The 24,193-nt window shown below is 41.6% G+C and overlaps 1 protein-coding gene across 1 annotated transcript in view; it reads left to right on the top strand.

Moving 5' to 3' along the window:
* The window catches only part of LOC126190464 (uncharacterized), a 105,404-nt gene that overhangs the window by 44,088 nt on the left and 37,123 nt on the right, over positions 1-24,193 (top strand). The window contains exon 2 of the mRNA XM_049931023.1: positions 9,542-9,632. Coding sequence (XP_049786980.1) covers positions 9,542-9,632 — 91 coding nt within the window. The remainder of the gene's footprint in view (positions 1-9,541; positions 9,633-24,193) is intronic.

Here is a 24,193-nt window from a genome sequence, read left to right as displayed (position 1 = left end):
GGAACACTTCAGACCAAAACATAAGTGCCACAAGCACCTTACAGGTGGAGGAATGCACGGCTTCATGTCACATTGGTAACACACAATCTTGACCATCTATGAAGGCATACCCCCTCAAAAGCCAGAATAAAGGGGCTACAATTGTAGTGGTTTAGTGGTTGTATTTATGACCCTCCTGGGAATGTTGAACAAAATAAATGTGTGGTCACTCCAGATTAGACTGGAGTTCATCATCATTTTGTAGGATGAGGTCTATGAAACATCACTCCCTGGACCATATTCAGAGACTGGTGAAGGGTAATAGACACGTGGATGTCACCAGGGTGATCACAATCGTGGAGGGCTGTAGACTGGACAGCAGGAGAAGTTTTGATGAACAGCATGCCCAACTGCATCTTACTGACAGAATCCACCTCTATGTTGCCCTCGATATTCTCCACAAAAACAATGGCTTTGTGGAGGTGAATGCGTCCCTATCCCTTCTAGTACAATCAGTTAGAGGGGACAGGGTTTCATTCCAAGATGGCAAGCCTGGCCCTCTTCCCAGGGTGTAGCCAAGGAAGGGAAGGCTGCAGGGTGATACGAACCAGCATTCAATGATACACTACCACTCAAAGAGATGGCCATTAGAGAATATCCATATGCCAACCATCTTCCTCAGTACCACCCACTCCTATCAGGGGTTTTGCCCATGGGCATTAGCCAGCCACAGCAACAGCTCTGTGGCACAGTGGTCATTGCTGAGACTTCCACTGCTCCAGGACGACAAGCAACCACTCCTTGGTACACACATGGAGGGGACAGCTCACATGTAAATAGTGTGTTTCCTGTGTTGTCAGGAGGGGCTCAGCCAGATGGGTACATAACAGCCCCACCATTTGGACAGCCTGAACATGCTTGTTATTTTACATGATGGAGGGGGTTATGGCATGGAAGGAAGAGGGGGGAGGGGGAATCCATGCCATAGATGGTAGGGAGTGAGTTCTTCCCCAAATGGTACACATTAAAGATAGAAAATTTAGAGGTGGAGTCCAAATCCTAAGGGGGGACCCAAAAGGATGAAAGGTAACAAGCGAGAGGTACAAAATCTCAAGCAGCACAGAGAATGTGGTGGATAGCCAGGTGAAGGCAGTGGGGAAAAAGCCAGGATCTGGGGGGAGAGGCTAAGTGAAGGAAATGCAGCCCAGGAAGGAAGAATGAAGAATGGGCTGCAATACCTCGGAGCCTCACATGTGCCACGCATAGCTCACGGAAGAACTATGGGCTCCTGGAAAGGGAAAGGGAGGGGGGGCCTCCCTCTCTGACCCCACTTCCACAAAGGCTAGTGAGCTATAACAAACAATACATTCCCAGTCATGGACTATTTTCTGCACCTGTGACTTACAAGGCTGTGGTTTGTTCATTGACATCCCTATTTGTGGGCAATGTTTACGCTGAAAATCTGTTTGTTTTGACACTTTCAAACTGTATTGCTTCTCCACCAATGATGTACTGCATTTAGTTCCAGATCAAATTTCATTCCAATAGTCAGATGCTCTGTGCCAAATTTTCTGATCTGTTTTCTCCAGAGCTGGATTGTGGAACAGAATTTCAAGCTCATATTACGTTAATATAATTTGCCCATCCCCATTTTTTATGGGTCCCCCTGGTACTGGTAACTATATGGAGTTAAGAAAAAGCAGAATTAGATCATCTTCAATCCATCAATGGTATTTGTTCTCCTCCTCCTCCTTCATGTGAATGATAAGCACCACTAGCAATGGTAGAAAAACATGCTGGTAAATTACACCTCTGCAATGACTCTAAAAAAATCTATTAATGCACAGTCAATCATTGACACCTACCCTCGGCTGTACCCTGGGCAAGCTGTTAGCAAAATTAGTGGGGGTCTTATTTTTCAAAAACAGAGATACATCTATCAGCTGCTACTTGACAAGTAACCTGAACACCTTCTAGTTACCTATAATCCATTTAGCCCTTATCTATACCAGTCTGTGCCTTTTGGCATAGCAACCTCACCAGCTAGTTTCCAATGCATTTTACAGCCACTTATTGCATCAGTTCCAAACTGTCTCAACTATTTAGACAGCATAGTAGTATCTGGTGCCTCTTCAGAGGAACATTCGCAGGAATTTCATGCTTTATTTTCTGTTTTACAGTCTGGAAGATAAAAGTGCAATTTGGACAAGACACAGGTTTTTCCAACCATCCATTATTTATTTGGATTTTTAAATGTCATGAGCTGGAATTCATCCATGGCACCAGCATATGGATGCTATTGCCACACTGCCACACCCCACATCTCTTACGGAATTACAGGAATTTTTATTCAAAATTGTGCACTACCCAAAATCAGTACAAGATGCTGCTACTGTGGCACAATTATTCCATGCATTATTATGTAAAGATGTTCCTTTCCATTAGTGCCCAGCTTGTGACCACACATTAAAATTTAAGCTGCAGTTGCCTACTTGTTTGGTCACTTTCTTGCAGAACCAGCCACTTCTGTTTGTGACGGACACATCTCAGTTTTTAATTGGCACCATTCTCACTCAGAAGTATGCAAACAGATCCAAACACCCTTTGCATATGCCTCTATCTCTTTAAATTCAGCACAATAAGCATGACAGTTTTATTCTCAGACAGAGAAAGAGGCTTCAGAAATTGTGTATGCCCTAAATTATTTCATATTTTTCTATACGGTTCTTAGTTTCACCTGATTACAGACCACAAAATACTGGTATCTCTTTTTAACCCTTTGGTATTCTTGGCAGAAGAAGCCACACATAACTTTCAGCATTGGGCTCTTTTCCTATCAAAATTCAAATAGAGATACATTACCAACCTATGGCAAAACATGCAAATGTTACTCTGTTTTCATTTAGTCATGGAAGAACAAAATGTTGTTGATGGTTTCCCTATTATTAGCACTAAATTTGCAGCTGTGGTAGCTATCAATCCCGTGTTAAGCAAAGTTGTTTCTTTTGTGCAACATGGCGGCCAAGCAAGCCTCTGGGCCATGCTTCCGATACTTTGAGAAATTATTTTGCATTACAAATTTATCTTTCTGTTTGGGATGGAGTGGTGATGTTAGCTACAGAGAACGCTGCTCCCAGGTTGTAGAGCCCTCCATCCTTCGCTGTGACGTTGTGCGTTTATTGCATGGTTGATGGGCAAATGGTGAAGATTGTAATGGCCCAACAACAGTGTGACACCCATCAGGAGGCTCTGCGCACTTCCTTGTCACCGTTGACAGATCCATAGCAGCCATGGGAACAAATTTGTGAACATTTTGCAGGTCCTTTTCTAACTTTCTGTGCTTCCATATGTGGTGCATTGTCCAGCTACTTCTCCACCGCAATAACTTCAGCTTTATCAAATATTTTTGCAACAGAAGGTCTTCCATACATTAGTTACAGACAATGTCCTCCAGTTCATATCTCAAACTTTACGGTGACCAGAAAAGAAACTGACATAAGAACAGTGCTCACTTCATTGAACGGAAGAGGTGAGCTGTAACTACCAATTTTGTGTGTGCATTGTTTTGTAGTTTGCATGTGAAATTTGTGTTTGATTCAGCCATTAGAGACCACCTGGCCTGCTAATATGACACCAGTTGCATATGCAGCCTGGCGGCTGTGCCCCCTATAGGAACTAGTGAATACACAGGCCGGAGCATCGGTCTCCACTGGCCACTTGTGCATTGCTAATTTTACTGTACTTTGTCTTCCTAGTGTGTGAACTGTTTGAGCACTAAATTAGTGTTTTCCACTAACAACGACTATGTCTCATCACTTGTCATAATGTTTTTGAGAAAAGAAATGTCCTCATTTTGCATTTCAATCAACTCGCAAAAGCGTCCAAGCATCATTGTTTTTTTTTTTGGGAGAAAAGGTTTGTGGGACAATTTTTGCACAAACCTTTCTCTTCTTCAAAAGATTCTGGTGAACATATTACACACATGATTTAGGGATGTTGGTCAAATATGATTTGTGATGAGAACAACGCTGGCATGATGTGACCACTCATCCACTGTTTAACACTCTCTACTCACAAGTGACTGGTCAGATGTACATCTATTGTTCAGTGTTGTTAGTTCAAGCTGCCAGCATAATACTCCACTGTTGGTACTGATTCACTGGCAATAAAATAAGTCTCTGTACTTTTTGGATTAATGGTGTATTTCACTATTTCAAGTGCAAGTGCAAATACGGATCATTTTTATGGATGCACAAGCTAAAAATATTGTGACCAAATTGAAGATGAATATAAATAATTCCATTCAAGATTTTTTTTGCATTAAAATAACCACTGTATTATTCACTTATGTTAGATGATAGATTGAAGCAGATTCAATGACCAAAGAATATTACAGTTGTCTTGAGAATGGTGGTGTGGCTCCAAAAGGCAGTGTACTGAAGTGGAATAATACAGTAGTTTTGCTCAAGACAGTTAATTACTAATGAAAACATTCAACACAGTCATGCAAAGCCCTGGATGAGAAATTTGTCAAATATGAAAATAAATAAAAACCAAACTGTTCCTCTTACAAATATTACTATATGAAACACATTATTGTAAAAAGTATTTTATCAATAATCTGGTTTCTTCCTACATAATAGTCATAACATTTTAGATATATGGCAAACCCAATATCCCCGTTATGACATGTAAGAAAAACACAAATCTTTTAACACAAGTTATGTGGAAGTGTTAACATGTAATGACAGCTGAATCTAATCTCATTTCATTTCATTTATTTGGAAACAATTTGTCACACACAGTACATTGTCACAGGGCGTAAATATAGAAATATAAAAACAAAATTTGTCTTGCAGGATATTTTGTCTGTTGTATTCAAACCTAAAACAAGGCAGAGCCACCTGTCACCAATCTTTAACATGCCAGTTACTACCTACTAGAAACCCACACTCAGGACTCACCTCCAGCTGTTGCACTTTTTCGCCAATGCTGGCAGGGTCACACAAACAGTAGTGTTCGGTAGATTCCTGGTCCAGGAGGCACTGCAACAGCTGCATAACCACCTTGACTCTGGCCAAATGTGTTGGTGTCCAGTTCTACCAGAGACTGCTTGTGTAAGAGGTCTTTGACACCCATAAAATCTTTCTGCAGTCATCTGACAGCAGGAGTAGCTGTAAAATAAGTGTTACAGTTAAAATGTCTTAGTACTGAAGTCACTCTCATAATATAAGGAAAGGATGCGAGAGAGGGTATAGTTTTCTACAATTAGCCACAGCTGATTTTTAAAAAAGTGTTGGCATAATTCAAACACTTAAAACATTTGTTGGGTCCTTTTTTAAATTGTTACATTGCAAGTGGCTTCTTTTTAAATAAGAAAAAATAAAGATGATGATTACTAGAAACAGAAAATAGAGCAGGTTTACTTATAAAGGTTTTACTTCTTTGGTCAATGCCACATCCCCCACCCTTCATAGAGCAGAATGGCTTTTATTCATCACACCCCATTTCCTCCCATTTCACTCGCAAGTTCGATGTGTGAATAATGAGTGCTTATGTGCCTGTGTGATTGTCATCATTTCTAAATTAATTCTCCCATCCCACATATATAATATATACATAATATTATTGAAAAATATTTGTAAATACTTCCCAGATAACAGGATCACAGCTTTCATATAATGACTGTTGTAAGAGAAATTTAGCGCATTGATTTTTCAATTACTAACCCATCATTAAGAAACTGGATAAGAAATCTGTAACGTCCAATCTCAATGAGGAACTTTAATCTCTCAGCACAGGACAGGAATGTGTAGACAAACTATTGCCCAAGTTTAACAGAATAGCTGATGACATGCTGAATAGATATGTACCCTCTACAAAAGTTCATAAGGAGAGGGAATTCCATCGTATATAATCACTGTAAAGAAACTTCTACAGAAACAGAGATTAATGCAAAATAAGTGTAAAACAAAGCATAGGGCTATAGGCAGAGTGCTGCCTGATGAAATGCATTTAAGAGCCGAATGCATGATGATTCCATTGACTATCATAACAGAATATTGTCAAATGATATCTCATAAAACCCAAAGGAATTCGGGTTGTATGAAAAGGTTGTTAGTAGCACCAAAGTTAGTGTCCAGTCCCTAGAGATTCAAACAGGAACTGAAATTGAGGGTAGCAAGCAGAAGCTGAAATGATTAGCACTTTTCAAACATGAATTTAAAAAGGAAAAACTCACGAGAATTGCCCCAGTGTAATTCTCGCACATACAAAAAGATGAATGGAACAAGTATTAGGTATAAGTGGTATTGAACAACAGCTAAAATTGTTGAAACTAAACAAAGCTGCAGGGCTTGATGGAATCCCTGCCACATTCTGTACTGAACTTGTGGCTTAGTTAGTCCTCTTAAACCTGCAATCTATTATACATCCTGTGAAGAGAAACCGATGCCCAGTTCTTGGAAATAGGCAGAGGTCACACCTGGCTATAAGAAGGGTAGTAGAAGTGAGCCACAAAACTACCTTCCAATATCCTGGACATCGATTTGTTGTAAAATCTTGGCACACATTTTGTGTTCAAAGATTATGAGGTATCTTGAATAGAATGACCTACTCAATACTAACCAGCATTGGCTCCAAAAACAGTGATTGTGTGACACCCAACTGGCACTTTTCTCAGATGAAATAGTGAACGTTTTGGTTCAAGGCAGTGAGATAGCTGTATTTTTTTATTTCTGAAAAGCATTTGAATCAGTACCACACCTATACTTCTTGCTGAAAGTTCAATCACATGGCATATAAAGTGAAATTTGTGACTGGATTGAGGATGTTTTGTTTGAGAGAATACAGCATGTGTTTTCAGATGCAGTCATTGTCAAATGTAAAAGTAACTTCAGGTACCTCCCAAGGAAATTTTCTGGGACCCTTGCTGTTCATGTTTTATACTAATGACCTTGGAGACAATACTAATAGTTACCTCAGAATTTTTGTAGATGATGTAGTTATCTGTAATGAAATATTGTTTGAAAGAAGCAACATAAATATTCGTTCAAAACTTGATAAGTTTTCAAAGTGGGGCAAATATTGGAAACTTTGTTTGGATATGCAGAAATGTAAAATTGTGCACTTCACATATGAAAAAAAATGTCACATCCTCGGACTATGACATGAATGAGTAAGAGCTGGAATCAACCAATGCATACCAATACCTGGATGAAACAGTTTGGTACATCAAATGGGATGATCATATATGCTCAGTCAAGAGTAAACCAGGTGGTAGACTTCAGCTGATTGGTAGAACACTATGGAAGTGCAACCAAGCTACAAAGAAAATTGCTTACAAATCACTTTTGTGACCACAAACCATTTTCTTCACATTGCAACTACATTTCCAAATGTAGACCAAATAAGATATCCAAAGCAACACTAACAACTGTCAGTGCAAGGAAATATAATCAATGCCATAATTATCCCAATTTTAAAACATAACAGAAAAATGCTATGTATCTGTACAATAATTTCTCTACAATTTTTGTATTTATACAGAATAGGTATAACTACATTTAAATGTTTATTAGTGCATGTAAAACCCAAGACATATTTGCATAACTGCATTTATAGTTCTAAATGACCTCTATTAAACTACAATTCAAAGATTGATCAATTGAATTTGACTAACTTCATTAATGTCATATAAATGGCAGTTCTTATTATGTCTTCACTTATCTCCTTTATTATAAAAACTAAATACAACTAATAAAACAAAACATAATTCCAAGAACTAAAGTTATTAAAACAAAACAGTTAAAATGACTAGTAAATGTGGCATTACCAGCATTCTGTAAAGTGTCCATTTTTGTGTGCAAAGGAAAGGGAAATGCATTGTCAGTTGGTTAGAGAGGGACATGAGTGGTGGAAGCTAGTAGCTTCTTATGCTTTGATGCTTGGCTATGCTGCACAACAAACTGTGTTTTTATAAACTGTGGTTGATATACAGCAGTAATGAAGGGATGACATGTCTTTTGGATATAAAAAAATGAAAAACATCTTGTGTCCAGTTTAATAACTGAACATCCCACTGCCCAACTTTTGAAAACAGCTGAAGAAACCAAAAGGAGAATGAGGCACCAACCAAATAAGTAGGAAAATCTGAATTCTTTAAATTTCATGTATTGCTCTCATCAGATAACTACAAGCACTGACACCTAAAAATATGTACTATCATCATTGTCAGAAGAGCTAGCCAGCAGTCTAATACTTTTAATATACAAGAGGGGTTGAGACTAGGAAACAGAATCAGTTTTCATCCTCATGACCAGTTTCTTGAGGCTCTCATCACATTAGAAACTGAAATCCTACTCAAGATAGAATCATTGCATAATTCATTGCTTCTCAAAATTAGGGAACTTCCCTGCATCTTATTTCAGATTTTTGTTTTCCCTTTTGTTGATTCTCTTACTTTTCTAGTGTGAAATATGAAACAGATTGTATTGGCACAAGCTTAAGGGATAGATGGGAATGTATGGTTCCTCAATTTTTTCTGGAGGAAGTCAATCCCTTCAGTCACTAGCAGTGCCACTTTTTTACATACATGTGGTATTTTGAGCCATCAATACTTATTACAATACAACTTCCATGGTTATAGTTTGGATCAAAATGAAAGTATTAGACAATTTCAAGACATGACATGGACCCATAACATACAACATGACACCAAATGTTTGGTCACTTTAGTAAGAGGTACCTTTCTGCAGTTTCTACATCGACTGTGATAGCACCTGCCCATACACAGTACGGTTTGGAACTGACCATTAAGTGTTTTTTTAGACAGAGCTGTAAGCATATCAATATGAAGCCCAGAACTTGAGATTAATGCATCACCTTAGAAATTATAATGACTTTAAACAAACTGCAGTAATTAAAACAGTTCACAAACTTCTAAGTGCAAGAAGCTACTGACTGCTGTACAGCTACAATTTTGGATATCTTGTGCTATGAAATTATGTTCTGGCACATGAATGTGCATACTTTAATAAAAACTGTTGATAATTAAATAGATAATAACAAAGTACCTGTTTACTAAACAGCAGTAACACAAGCAGTGAAAAGAAAAAAAAATCTCGCTAGTTTTCAGGACCATGGGCTCCTTCAACTGTTAGGTGGCATAAAAAGGTTGGAGCAAATGAGAATTAGCAAAGCAACAAAAGACTTGGTGTAAGGATGGAGTCTAGAACATAGAGACAATGAAGAACAGAATTTCTGGAAAATGGGAAGCAACAACAGTTAGCAATCCTTACCACTCTTACATTGAATGAAAGAAAATCATGTTCTTAAAGTTAACAACTTCACATCTTGCACTGCTGGTGGCCGGTTACACAGAAAAATGTTTCTGTTGCTGCTGAATTGAAGTTTCAGTTCCCTAGATATCACTGCTAAGGATATTCAACCCTTTCCATGTATTAAGCACACAGCAGCAAAAGAACTGCAACTCCTTTCCATCCACAGGACACAAATTGCTGTATTTTCTATGCTCTATTATTCACCTATAATTCTTCCGTAGAGTCCAGTATATCCAGCACCACTTGGAAGTTTTACTGCAACTAGAGAGAAAGCTCCAACTGAAGATAGCAAGCTGCAAGAACCTCCAGCAGGTAATTTCACAGGCGAAGGACATTGTCTTTCCTGTTAACAAGTTCAAGCTCTCACTTAGTAACTATTTTAGCAACTGTGCAATCCACGAATATTATTTCTGCAATCAAAAAATTACTGCAAAATCCATAACACAATTTAAAAAATGAATAAATACAGGAAATCCGTCTTTTTAGTATCACCACACAGACATTATTTCTTAATTAACATTAAGTCTGATAACAACAGAAACAGAAGCAAAGCAGTGTTAATAATATTTTATCAAATGAAAATTGTGACAAATAAACCAGAAAGTCCTGAACATATTGTATCAAAACACTGTTTAATAATTGAAGTTCATACCAAATATACTGACAATACCATAAACTTAGACCATTCATGCAGACAGACAGCTTGTTGGTTGGCATGCCCATGTAGAATGCACCACAGTGGTTGCAGCTTAGCTTGTAAATCACATGACTTGTTTCACAGGTAGCCCTGCCTTTGATGGGATTGGTGACGTTAGTGAGTGGACTGGAGTAGGTGGTGGTAGGAGGATGTATGGGACAGATCTTGCATCTAGTTCTATTACAGGAGTATGAGCCATGAGGTAAGGGATTGGGAGCAGGGATTGTGTAAGGATGGACAAGTATATTGTGTAGGTTCGGTGGACAGCGGAATACCACAGTAGGAGGGGTGGGAAGGATGGTGGATAGGACAGTGAAGTAAGCCCTCCGTCTAAACTGCAACTCTTCACTGCCCACCACTACCACCATACTATCCCTCCCCCTCCCCACCCCAGCCTCCTCCTTACACCCACCCAGTCGGTACTCCCACCATGCACTGGTGCTACTGCTCGCAGTGTGGTTTCAGCTCTTTGAGACTGCAGACATGTGCGCAAGTTGCGCTTTCGTGTGTGTGTGTGTGTGTGTGTGTGTGTGTGTGTGTGTGTGTGTGTGTCTACTGCTGACAAAGGCCTTAATGGCCGAAAGCTAAGATTATGTGAATATTTTTATTGTGCCTATCGCGACTCAGCATCTCCAGTATATGGTGAGTAGCAATTTTCCTTCTCCGCATTGTTACATTGCATCCTGGATATTCCATTGTTTGAAGGTGCGACTTTTTTCACACTGAACTACAATACTTAGGGTGTGCACCGCCTCCAGCCTCATTTGTTGCAATCTGTGACCTGTCTGTTCCTCGCAATGTGTCTGAACTTCAGTCAGTACTAGACAAGGTGACATACTACATTCAGTTCATACCAAGTGCCACACAAATCGTGGCTTCGTTGCATTGTTGGCGTTGCAAAAATTTATCTTTTTTTGGGCTAAGACCTGTCAAGACAGATTTTGGAAACTCAAAAATGCCTTGCTTAGTGACAGATGTTTAGTGCATTTTGACCCAGCAAAACCAGTAGTTTTGCGAGTTGATGCTTGTTCCTAAGGAATCAGCGCTGTGATTTCACACAAATTGGTTAACAAGACAGACCCATTGCTTTTTCCTAAAAGCTGCTCATTCAAACTCAGTGCAGGTATTCTCATATAGAAAAAGATGCTCTCACTATTGTTTACGGTGTGACCAAATTCCTTACCTACTACAGCTAGAAAAGCACAGACAGAGAAAAGATGAACAAGTCTTACAGATCACATGAGGATTGGGGGAAACGACAGTAACAGAGAAAGAGCGGGTAGGGCCAGGACTGCTCCGGATTGCCAAGCCAAGATAGCTGCAGCTCAGTCTGGGCAAGGAAGACAGAATTTTCTGCCAACCCCCAAACAGGACAGTGAAGTTAAATGACCCTTCCTTAAAGAGAGTGGTAAAAGCCTGCTTCATGAAAAAAACATAAAACTAAGTCAGATTCTGGGTAATGGTCTCCTGACACCAGGGCAGTGAGTCACGGAAGCTATGAGTCTGCCACAGAGTGGCTAGTTTAGGACAGTCCAGCAAAATGTGGACCCCTGTCATATGGATGCCAAAACAACAGTGGGATGGGTCCTCGCTATGGAGGTAATAACCATGAGTTAGACAAGTATGGCCAATGGGGATCTTCTAAAGGTAGAAAGGTAGATTGCTTGTTAGAGGCCTGCATGGAGGACCTCCACAGATTCATAGTCTCCTTTATCACCCATAGTTAGTTTGGTGAAGTCATAATGAGCCATACCATATTCTGGGCACTTAAATGTAATGGTCTAATACCAACTGCAGGTCAGTTTCTGGAAAATTGTTCTCGAGAGTCAGTTTACTGATAGCCTGTTTGGCCAAGTGTTCAGCAAGCTCATTCCCTAGGATCTCAATGTGGCGCAGGTTCCAGATGAAGGTCACCAAGTTTACACATTGTTTGAGGCCATACAGGGAATCATGGATAACAATAACAAAGGTGTGGTGAGGGTAGCACTAGCTTAGTTTGCAAACTGCTCAGGGAGTGCAGGAATGGATATGCCCGAGAGCATGAGAGGTGGATACCAACTCTGCAGTGAAAACATTACAGCCATCTGGCAAGGAGAGCAGTTCAGAATGTCCTGCCCAAGTATAAGCAAAGCCTAGATGACCGGTGCCCACTGAGCTGTCAGTATAGACAACTTCTGCACTCTGGGATGCACCAAGGATGGAGAATAATTTGCAGTAGGGGGCCTTAGGATGGACCATGTGTTTTGCACATTGTGATAGGTCTTGATGAAGCTGAAGCCAAGGTATGCTCTGTGGAGGTGGGTCCAGAGGAGGCGTGGAAGAGGGAAGAACTGAAGTTCGGAGGATCTACCAGATGCAGATTGCAATGGTAGTCCCTCATTGGGGCTGCCATTGCCGGAGATGGATTACCGTGTCTGGGTGGTAGTCAGATGCTTAGGGGCATTGCCAATGTGGGTAGTGTAATTGGAAAGCTGTTAATGGTGCCTGATCCACAATGGAGAAATCCCAGCATCTATGAATAAGCTCTTCACAGGGCAAGTCTGACAAGCTCCTGTTGCAAGTCGAACTCCACAGTGGTTTACTGCATCCAGTATCCACATGCTGACAGCGATGCCAAACATGTGTCAGATTCCCATAACCAAGGTGGGACTGTGCCAGGGCTTTGTAAAGTTGCAGAAAGGTACTGTGATCTGCAACTCAGCTGGTAGTACTCAGGTAGCGAAGAGTATTAAGGTGCAGTCATCACTTTTGCTTAAGCTAGCATTGATGGGGGAACCCATGTTGGCCAGGAATAAAAGGCCAGTCCTAGAAAGCAATAACTCTCCACCACATTACATGTTTGGTCATTGCGGTAAAGTTCTGGTTGTGGTTGAATGGTACAACATTGACAGAAGTACACGATGTCAATCTCAGTGGCAGAAAATCGCAAGCCATGGGTGATGGCTCATGCCTGCACCTTTCTGATCCCATTCTCTTGGATATGGGGGATACTGTGGGAAGCACCAACACAAACCCAAAACAATAAGGTAAGACAGGAAGTCCTGAATGAAAATTGGGAGTGGAGTCTGGAGACCATAATCATCTGAAGTAGCAATTACCTGGTGCCATAAGCCCTTGCTGGTTGAAGAAGACAACTTTAAGGTGTTGACATTGGGCAAAAGCTGTTCAGATGACAGTAGTGGAATGACCTTGGCAAAAACCATCCTGGAAAAGAGGCAAAAGATCACAAAACACATGGAGCCAACACAGCTGCCAGCTCACCATGCATTCTAGCAACTTACAGAGAATATTGGTGAAACTTATTGGGCAATAACTGTCAGTCTCTAGAGGCTGCTTAAACAGTTTCAGTACTGGGACAATGATGCTCTCTCGTCATTTCGATGGGTGCATGCCCACACTCAAGATGTGATTAAAGATGGCAGGATGCATGTTTGACCATTTGGTAAGTGCCTGATCATCTGGTTGTGGATGCATTCCAGGCCTGGGGCTGTATCAGGGCAGTGGAAGAGGGCATGGACGAATTACCACTCTCAGTGGACCATTATATGGCTCCAGTTTTAGTAAAAGGTAATTGATTTTGCTCAAACCACTCTTAAGACACAAAAGGCAGGTTGGTAATTCTCAGACTCTGATGCTTGAGCACAGCGCAGAGCAAAATGTTTGGTGATGGCATCTGGGTTGGTGCAGTAGTCAGAAACATTCAAGTTAATTCCAAGTATACCTGCATGTGTCTGGTATCCAGAGATGTCTGATATCAGCCCAGAACTGCAGAGGAGAGAGACATGGTGCAATAATAGAAACATAGCATTCCCAGCATTCTCACTTTTGTCTTTTCATAAGGGGGTGGACCCAGGTATGGAGACACTTGAGGCAATGCATTGTTCCATTGATGGGTGCCACTTATGGTTTCGGAGCACCTGCCTACACTGTAATGGCCTCTGCGATTTCTGAGGACCACAAAACTACTGTCTTCCTTTAGGGCAGGCCCAAAGAACAGTGGATGGCTAAATCAACTGTTGAAAGAATGACTTGTAGTTGTATGCTGGACTCCCTCATCAATATCTCCATGCAGCAGGGAGCCAATGTCAGCAGCAGAGGTGAAAACATCCCAGCCAGCACTGTTAGCCCATCTGGGCAGGCGTCCAGGGGTGTGACACTGAGCAAGGGACAGGAAGATTTGAAAGTGGTCACTACTACATAGGTCACTGTGCAGCCTCCAGCGGATGGATGGGCAAATACAAGGGATGCAAACGGAAAGGTCTGTGGCCGAGAAGGTTTGTGTGCCACACTGAAGTGCGTTGGGCTACCATCACTCAAGAGGTAATGGTCAAGTTGTACTGGAGAGTTTTAAAAGTCTTTACCATGGCCAGTTACCAAGGTTCCACCCCACAAAAGGTTGTGGGCATTGAAATCATCGAAGACCCGCAAAGATGGGGGAGCCGAGATACCAATGCAAACAGTACGTTCTGAAGCACTTCACCTTGGAAGGGAGGTAAACATTGCAGACGGCAATAGTCTGAAATGACCTTAACCAAAAGGTAACAGCCTCCAAAGAGGTGTTTTAAGAGACAGAAGTTTGTTATACATAGTGCCTAGGACATAGTTCCAGACCCAGCCTCAAACCCTGTGATAAGCAGCAGTATTGTAATATTCCTGGTATTTGAGAAGTGCTGGGGTCCGCATTACTGAAAACAAGTGGTTTTTCGCCAAGATGGAATCACTATCAGTCCTTGTACAGACCAAATGTTGCAGCAAGAATTCCTCTGCTTGCACTTTGCCCTGTGCTTCACCCACAGTGTAGCCAGGGAAGGGAAGATTTTAGGGTTGCACCTATCTGCATTGAAAGGGGACTGTTCTTTCATAGAGACTGTTGGGGCCCAAAGACACTAGTGGGAGATAACTTCACCTGCTTCATTTGGGGCTGATCTGTCACGATGCCACCAACTCTGAATGTGGCCTATCCCCATTCTTGCCCTCCAGACTCAAGAATGCCTGCCTGGTCAGTAATCCTTTACTTGGGGTACGATGCCCCAGTCATGCATAGCACATACTCCTTGGCAAGCACAGGGAGTTTTCAGCTCTGGCACCAACAGTGTGATCCCTGTGCTCACTGAGCAGGAAGCTTCTGACCCCCCCCACCACTACAATGAGATGGCTACAGTGCTGGGTTTAAATGTGTATGACTGCATGAAAAAGAAGAAGACGTGGATGGAAGGCATAAGGTAGAGCACACTATGGATTTGGTGACCTTTCCTGCACAATCCAGATTTTTTGAAATTTTGAAAACTGGTGGCAGGTGATACCCATCAATGGAGCCACATATTTATTTGATGATATGTTGTAGAATATTCCAGAAGTTGTAATTCAAGGCTATATCATGGACCAAGTCCAAGCAGGGTCGGCGCCAAGGAAACCATCCAATGTAGTGGCAGAGGGAGAAACAGATAGTGGAAGTAAAAGCATGCAGCACAGAAATGAAGTAATGCTGCAAAGGTTGGTGACAAGTGGTATACAAGGACATGCTCACAAAAGAGCTGCGAGCCCCTGGGATGATACTCAATATTAGTACTGATGGTTTCACGTTGAATTATCATGATAGGTTTGGTCTGTAGTCCACTGAGTATGTATTTCTTGTTTGTGTCATCCTGCCCACTCATCTGCTATAGGGTTCCTAAGTTGACAGTACTTAACTTTGCCTTTTCACAATGAAATGTTTCAATCAATTGGTGACATGCAAATAATCAATGTCCTTCAATATATACTAAATCACAGCTGTATCTTTGGATCACAACTCATCATCTTGTGCAGGACTTCTAGTGTGGCCAAAGCTAGCTGGAGCAGCGGTTATATTCTCTTTGTATAGGTGCCATTCCTGTCGTGGTGTCATCATAGTCAGTATTTGATTGGCTGACATCATCTCACAACCTTCTCTGTTGTTCGTTCCAGGCCAATATGCCGGCACTTGATGTTACACCAGAACATTTCTCCTCCTCCTCCTCCTCCTCCTCCTCCTCCTCCTCCTCCCCCCCCCAAAGTGAAGGACCATCATCATGTAAGTGATGCAACAATGGTGGGGGAGGATGGAGGGTGGATGCAGTGCTGGAGCAGAAGCTGTGACTGCTGGGGATGTCAAGCTTCCAGTCATACCCTGCCATCTGGCCTTCACTCAGGCAGCAACGTGCACCAGAGGAGTACTCGTCCAAATCTGGAGGACAATAACTGGAGAGGGAGGACGTTGACTTCTGCAATGTGGATGGGCCCAGCTCTATCGGAAACACAAAAGGTAGCAGAGGAGGTGAAGGCTTTGTCTCCATGGGGTTTTCCCACAGTGTCGTGATGACACCCTCTGGTGGCCATTGTGTCCATGCTGTCTTCTGGATCTGTGAATCTGGGGGAAGAGACACAGAAAGATCATCATGCACATGACAGTGGCAAAGTTGATTCTGATGTTGGCACTGCTAACCGTTTGGACCTGAAGGGAGACACATGCAAGCACCAAGTCGATGAACAACCTTACCTCACGCCCACAGTCTGCTGCCACTAAAAACCATGTGAAGGACAATATCATGTGGCATGAAGTGATTCTTGCTGTCTTCCTTCAATGATGGATGCGCAGTAGGGTGGAGCAGTGTCCTATGGTGGTGGCTATGAAGAAATTCTGCCAGCAATGGTCCAAACGATAGGAGGCAAGAAACAATTACAATGCTCGATCCCTGGCGTGCGCGGAGTGAAGTTTAGCCATCTGCTGCTTGAACATTCTGACAAAATGTTCAGAGTCACTGTTTGACTGTGAATGGAATGATGCACTAGTTAGATGCTGTATGCCGCTGCATTCACTGTGTGTTTCATATTCATTTAACATGACCTGATGTCCATTGTCTGACACTATTACTTCAGGTAAACTTTTGAGGCAAAAAATTGAGGAAAAAACCTGAATCGTTCTATGTGATGCTGTCGAGTTCATTGACACAGCAAAAGGAAACTTGCTATAAGAGTCTACCACAATCAACCAACAAGTGCTCCAAAATGGTCCCGCAAAGTCTACGGGAACACAACTTAAGCCAAGCAGAGAATTTTTGTGGCAGAGTGGACTGATTTTCCACATATGCATGACACTGTTACTTCATCTGTTCTATTTGGGTGTCCGTACCTTGCCAAGTACAGTGTCTATGTGCTAACTGTTTCATATGAACAATCCCCCAGTGGCCATGGTGAAGTGACTGCAACACTTTCTCCCCACCACCACCACCACCACCACCACCACCACCACCACCACCACCCACTCTTAGCTTTGGCGACCTATACACGTGATTTGCCACTGTCATTTTGAACAAGAATCACATCTTTCTGTACAGCATGGCTATGCTGATGTGCGAAGCATTGGTGCACTATAGTGTTCTTTATGCTATGTGAGGAATGAAGGCAAGATGTGTGAACATATTTTAGCAAAATGCTCAAATCTGAATCAACTTCCATGGCCTGTGCAATTTTCCTGTAGTTCACTAGAAATGATTGAAGCAATTCAGAATCCTGAACATCAATGTGACAACAAAATGCAGCAGAAGTGTCAAATTCTAGATCAGGGACAATTGGAAGACATGAAAGTGTGTCTTCATTACCATGTAGAGCCATCTGATGATACACAATCTCATATTGGTATTGGGACAACAACAAAGCCCATCTTTGTAATTTTTGGACAGTTCATACAGGAGCTGGTTTTGTCAGATGAAATGAGGACTGCAAAGGCTTGTGATAAATTACCAAGAAGAATTTTCTGCCATACCAGTAATGGTGGAATTTGGTTGGCACCATACCCAATACCCAAAGCCTCTTTTTCGATTTGTGAATAGTTACACTGAGCTTTGGACAACAATTTTGATGTGAAAGCAGTAGATCTGTCTTTGTCACCAATTATGTGCAAAAGCACTGCACCTATTCCGTAAGAGGATGTGTCAACTTGCAATATAACTGGTTTGTCAGGATAGAAGTGAGCTAAGCATCGATCACTGAGCAATGCATCTAAGTTTCTCAAAAGTTACATGGCACCCATCTGTGCAAACGAAGGGGACATTCTTGCAATGCAATGGAGTTGCAATTTGTGCAGCATCCTGTATGATCCAAATAAAATAGTTCATTTTCTTTAAGACCGATTGCAATTCTGTGGCATTGGAAGGAACTGGCAAATCTTGTATGGGTAACAAATGTGGCTGAAGAGGATATACATGTTGACTGTTTATGGCATGACCAAGATACTTAAACTCAGTTTTCATATATATAAAAAAAACAAAGATGATGTGACTTACCAAATGAAAGCGATGGCAGGTCGATGGACACACAAACAAACACAAACACACACACAAAATTCAAGCTTTCACAACAAACTGTTGTCTCATCAGGAAAGAGGGAAGGAGAGGGAAAGACGAAAGGATGTGGGTTTTAAGGGAGAGGGTAAGGAGTCATTCCAATCCCGGGAGCGGAAAGACTTACCTTAGGGGGAAAAAAGGACGGGTATACACTAACGGGTGAGGCAAAGATGATGTTGAATGACAGGTGAGGTATGAGTGGCGGCAACTTGAAATTAGCAGAGATTGAGGCCTGGTGGGTAATGGGAAGAGAGGATATATTGAAGAGCAAGTTCCAATCTCCGGAGTTCGGATAGGTTGGTGTTGGTGGGAAGTATCCAGATAACCCGGACGGTGTAACACTGTGCCAAGATGTGTTGGCCATGCACCAAGGGATGTTTAGCCACAGGATGATCCTCATTACCAACAAACACTGTCTGCCTGTGTCCATTCATGTGAATGGACAGTTTGTTGCTGGTCATTCCCACATAGAATGCATCACAGTGTAGGCAGGTCAGTTGGTAAATCACGTGGGTGCTTTCACACGTAGCTCTGCCTTTGATCGTGAACACCTTCCGGGTTACAGGACTGGAGTAGGTGGTGGTGGTGGGAGAGTGCATGGGACAGGTTTTACACTGGGGGCAGTTACAAGGATAGGAGCCAGAGGGTAGGGAAGGTGGTTTGGGGATTTCATAGGGATGAATTAACAGGTTACGAAGGTTAGGTGGATGGCAGAAAGACACTCTTGGTGGAGTGGATTTCATGAAGGATGGATCTCATTTCAATCAAGGTAAGTCTTTCTGCTCCCAGGATTGGAATGACTCCTTACACTCTCCCTTAAAACCCACATCCTTTCGTCTTTCCCTCTCCTTCCCTCTTTTCTGATGAGGCAACAGTTTGTTGCGAAAGCTTGAATTGTGTGTGTATGTTTGTGTGTCTGTCCAGCACTTTCATTTGGTAAGTCACATCATCTTTGTTTTATATATATATGTATACACTTTAGTCCTGCATCAGATAACACATGAAACATAGCACGCAAATTTGCAATGTGTTCTTCAGATGTGCTACAACAATGCTGTCCAAATTAGTTTGAACAGTATGGCACTTGTGCAGTCAGCTGTTCTAAATACCATCGGAAAATTGTGGGTGCAGAAGCACTGCCAAAAGGTGAATGCATGTATTTAAATAGACCCAAATCAGTATTCACTACACACACCTTTTGAGATGCTTCATCAAGCAGTATTTGAAGATACTTGTCATGCAGATAAGTTTTTGAAAAGTAGCGAACAGTGCCAAATCTGTCCACGAGTTCCTCTGGCTGTGGCAATGGATAAATATCAATCACAGTTTGTTGGTTATCGGCAGACTTAAAGTCAACAAAGAGGCAAATGTGACCTGAAGGTTTGGGGATCAAAACCAGTGGACTTGCCCACCGACTAGCATGTATGGGCGCCATACCTCAGCAATCTTGTAATTCTTCAAGTTCAGCAGCCACATAGTTGTATAATGCAATGGGAACAGTTCTGTCCCAGAAAAATTTCAGCTGTGTGTTGTCTTTTGTAGTAATATGCACAACAAAATTGTTAGCCTTGCCTAACCCTTCAGAATAGAGTTCAGGGAATTCTTTCAACAAGCTAGCTAGCTACACTGTCTTTCTGCATTGAATAGAGTCACTGACAACAAATTGTCCTGAATTTTAAAGCTAAGCAAATAAAACGAATCAAGGACAAATATGTTCTCACATTTACGCAATTGTAGAACAGTGAAAGTCACAGTTCGCATATGTGAGCGATAAATGGCACACAAAGTACATTTTCCAAGAATGGGAAGGTCTTGTCCATTATAAACTGTTAGGTGCATGCTAGTTTCAGATAGGCATGGAGAGCCTCACAGTTCATGTTATGATTCAGCAATGTAACACAAGCACCCATGTCAAACTGAAATTTCACATGTTTACCAATAAGATGCAAATGAACAAAAAGCTTGTTGGTGTGGCGTAGTTCTGAAGTAACTGCTTGTTTGATAGTTTTGCTGATGCCTGCAGTAGGTTTTGAGTACACTGCATTGATTACTTGTGAAACTAGATTTTTGTGAAGGGGCCAAATTCTTATATTTGTTCTATTGCAAACATTGCACATGTCCTTTCTTGCCACAAGCAGGACACTGATCTTTTCAGGAGGGGCAGTCTTGGCGTTTGTGCTGTGAATAACACTGAGGGCAAGACTTAGTTCTGTTTGCCTGTGTAGCCGCAAGCTGCTTACGCAGTGTGGAGCGTTGTTTACTCCGTGTGATGAGCACAAGCTGCTGCTGAATTGGCAAACAAGGAACTCAACCCGACAAATAGCTGTCTGCTCAAATTTATCAGCCAATGGTCACCTGAATCTTACTTATCTAGTATTTGCACTGCCTGGTGAAATGATGGACCCGACTCTATCAAAATATGTTCTCCGAGTTTGACATCAGGCATCACGTAACATAACATCTGAAATGAAGTTTTAGCTGCTACCACATTCACTTGTCGGTCATAATAGTTAGTGAATCTGTAACCTGTTCACAAGGAAGTTCACTCTGCGTGGAATTAGGGAACAACTTCCGAGATAAATGGAACACTGCACTTCCTACCATTAGGGATGTTTCACAGTACCTGGTACATTGTAAGCAATTACATGGCCTTCAAACTGTTGCAACCACTTGAGCCATTCACCTTCCTGTTCATGAAACTGGCAAAAAGGCAGAATAGCTATAGGTGTTGGGGTAGGAGGTGCTTGTTCTGTCAGGTGCACAGCAATGGACATTAGCTGCTGCACTGTGTCGAGCAGTGTAGACTTTTGCTTAGTCTGGAACTGAAATATCCCTCTGCCACACACCATCAGGTGGCTTGCGGAGTATGGATGTAGATGTAGATGTAGATCTGCATTAGCTGCATTTCATTTAACACTGGGTGCTGTGGAAACTGAGCAGGTGGTGGGATAGATAAAGTGGGCATTTTGGAACAGAGAAATGCAAGAAACAGACAAGGCAAGCAAGAAAAATAAGTACAAAAGCAAAGAAAATATCTGCAACACCCACCTGAAAACACTGATTAGCAAGTAGCACACCTGCTAGACAAGAGAGAATTACGGTGTCAGCAAACCACAAAAGAAAATCTGTGGCCACCAGCCACTGGGTTTCCTCCCGTAACTTATTGACAATGTTGGATCCTACCCACTTGTCTTATATGGGGTTCCTAGGAAGCTGTTTTCTCAGATAGCTAGACAATATTCAAGCAAATATTATTAAGGGAATGTATTACAGTAAATTAAATTGACAATAATTTGCCTTTTCACAGTGAAGTATCGCAAGGAATTGGTGCCACGCAAAAAATCAATGTCCTTCGATTTATAGAATTTCCATGCAAGTAAAAAGTATAGGTCACAAGTCATGGCTTAATTAATGGATCATGGTTCGTCTTCTAGTGGGGCGCTCTAGTTCAGCTGAAGCTAGCTGGAGCGATGCTTATATTCTCTTCATAAAGGTGGTGCTCCTGCCGTGTTGTCCTAGTCAACATTCTATTTGATGAAGTCGTCTCACCGTCAGTTCAACAAAAATTTCATATCCTTCTGACAAAATCATAAAAGGTCATGCAATGCCCATAAATGGGTTCTTAATACACAATTAAGTCTGATATTTAATCTGCTGTTCATCTGAGAAAAACTAATTTAATCATTCACACAAATATTTCAAGTGCTAAACAACTTCTTCAATACATATTGTTCCTATTTCAAACTGTTTCTCTCTGAAAAAGGCTTTTGTTGCTGGGAGCCATGAAAGCCACTAGAGTGCTGGAAATTATGTTAATTTTTGTCCTTTCTTTCAAAGAAGAATTTTTTTATGAGAAGTTAAAATATTTATTTATTTATTTGTCTTAAAAGGTTAAATTAAGATCTTCGTAGAAATGCTGCTTAAATAATCTGCCCGAGTGTCACAATAGTAGATGGCTGAGTGATGCAGGCTGCTGTGGGTGCAGGAGCAATGGCTAACAAATGATGGTGCAGTTGGAATGGCCCACTAGAGTCACACCTCGTGCAGTTTTTCTCTCACTGTTGACTTTGCCACCTGCAAAGCTGTTGTCTAGCCTATTATAAACACTGTCTTTTTCACTGTTGGTGGCACATTTATTCTGTCTGTCTAAATTAGTAACTGAAAGTGAGGAGTAATATTTTCCTTTAGACAAGTTAATCTCTTTAATCTATTTTCTTGAATCATATGAAAATAGTAACTTTCATGTTGTGGAACCATTGAGTGATCTTCACAGGACCACAGTTTTTGTATGAATAAATATGACAATTATTGTTAGGATGCTTCTTTCTCCTACACTGAATTAGAAAACATTGAGAAAATGCTCTGCCTTCAACATTCTAGCATTTCTTAACTTCATTTATCCCTAAATACACAGCAGTTGCAGTGGCTATAGTGGCACACTAGTGAAGTAATGTTAATCCTATAACCAACAATCATGTGTCAAGATTTTTAGCTATATGAGAACCAAACTGTAATTTGCCACAGAAAATAATTATCATGTCTACATCTACCAAGCAATGAGAACTGGGGATTGGAGAAGCAAAATAATACATTTCTACTCATCATAAAGATGACACAATGAGTCACAGACAAGCACAATGAAAAGATTCTTACGATTTTTTTCTGCCGACACATTCATCAGAAACGACAACACACTTTCATTCACTCCAGCAAGCACACCTCATGCACATGACTGCAATCTCTGCAAGCACGTAATGAATTACCACTCTCATGTTGAACACAAGCAGCAACATGCAGGGGGGCGGGGAATAGAAATGGCTATGGCTAGCAACATACGGGTAAATGGAGGGGGTTTGCTCTGTCTGATGCAGCATGAAGGGACTAGAGGGAGGCACGAAGACTGCCTTGTGCAGTGTCAATGGATTGTAGGGCAGGGTGTGGGCAAGACAAGTGGAAAATGAGAGAAGCAGGTAATTGGGAAGGAGAGAAGAGTAGGTGTGTTGGCACAGGATGACACACAATGAGGGTAAGAGAGTATAAACTGGGAGGAGGCATTAGGACAAAGGGGGGGGGGGGGGGGGGGGAGATATTGTGGGTGGGTGGGGTTAGCGGAGGAAGGTGGTGTGTGGACTGTACCTTTTCCCTTCCTTGCTTCTCTCATTTGCTGCAGCCCCCCTCAACACTGCCACTGCCGTATCTGGCAGTCTTCATGCCTCCATCTAGTCCCTGAACTCTCCACCAGACAGCACTCGTATCTTCCATAATTGTATCTTGCAGTCACTTCCCCTCATGCCTACACCCAACTGCTGCTCTCATTCAACATGACATACGCACACTGGCGTGAACTGACAGAATTGGCAGTTATGTGTGTGTCACATCTGCCTCTAGCTATTTATGTAGGTTATTCACTAACTAATATTCCTATATTTTTTGCTTGCTGCATATTTATTGGGCCGAGTTAGAATTCCATTTCAGTATTGGTCACCATTCATATTACATGTATTATTTTCTATGTTGTTTTTCCTCACAATGTACGGACTTGTGCCAGTATTCTGTACAGCAACTATTTTCTATTGGTAAAAGCTAACGTGCTCTGCTCATTGGGTTCATCATCAACAACAATCAATGATAGGAAGACCTACCTACTGTCCACTAACTGCTCCTACAGTTAAGATAAAATGGCTTTTCTTTGAATTTTGTCACCTGTCGTAAACATTTATGGAATCTATCTTCAGCACAGCTTTGACTGTATAAAGGTGTTGATCACCGCGCGCGCGCACACACACACACACACACACACACACACACACACA

Source organism: Schistocerca cancellata, chromosome 1, assembly GCF_023864275.1.
Source record: "Schistocerca cancellata isolate TAMUIC-IGC-003103 chromosome 1, iqSchCanc2.1, whole genome shotgun sequence".
Taxonomy (NCBI): domain Eukaryota; kingdom Metazoa; phylum Arthropoda; class Insecta; order Orthoptera; family Acrididae; genus Schistocerca; species Schistocerca cancellata.
The sequence above is the reverse complement of the archived record's forward strand: the minus strand, read 5'-3'. Positions and strand labels throughout refer to the sequence as shown.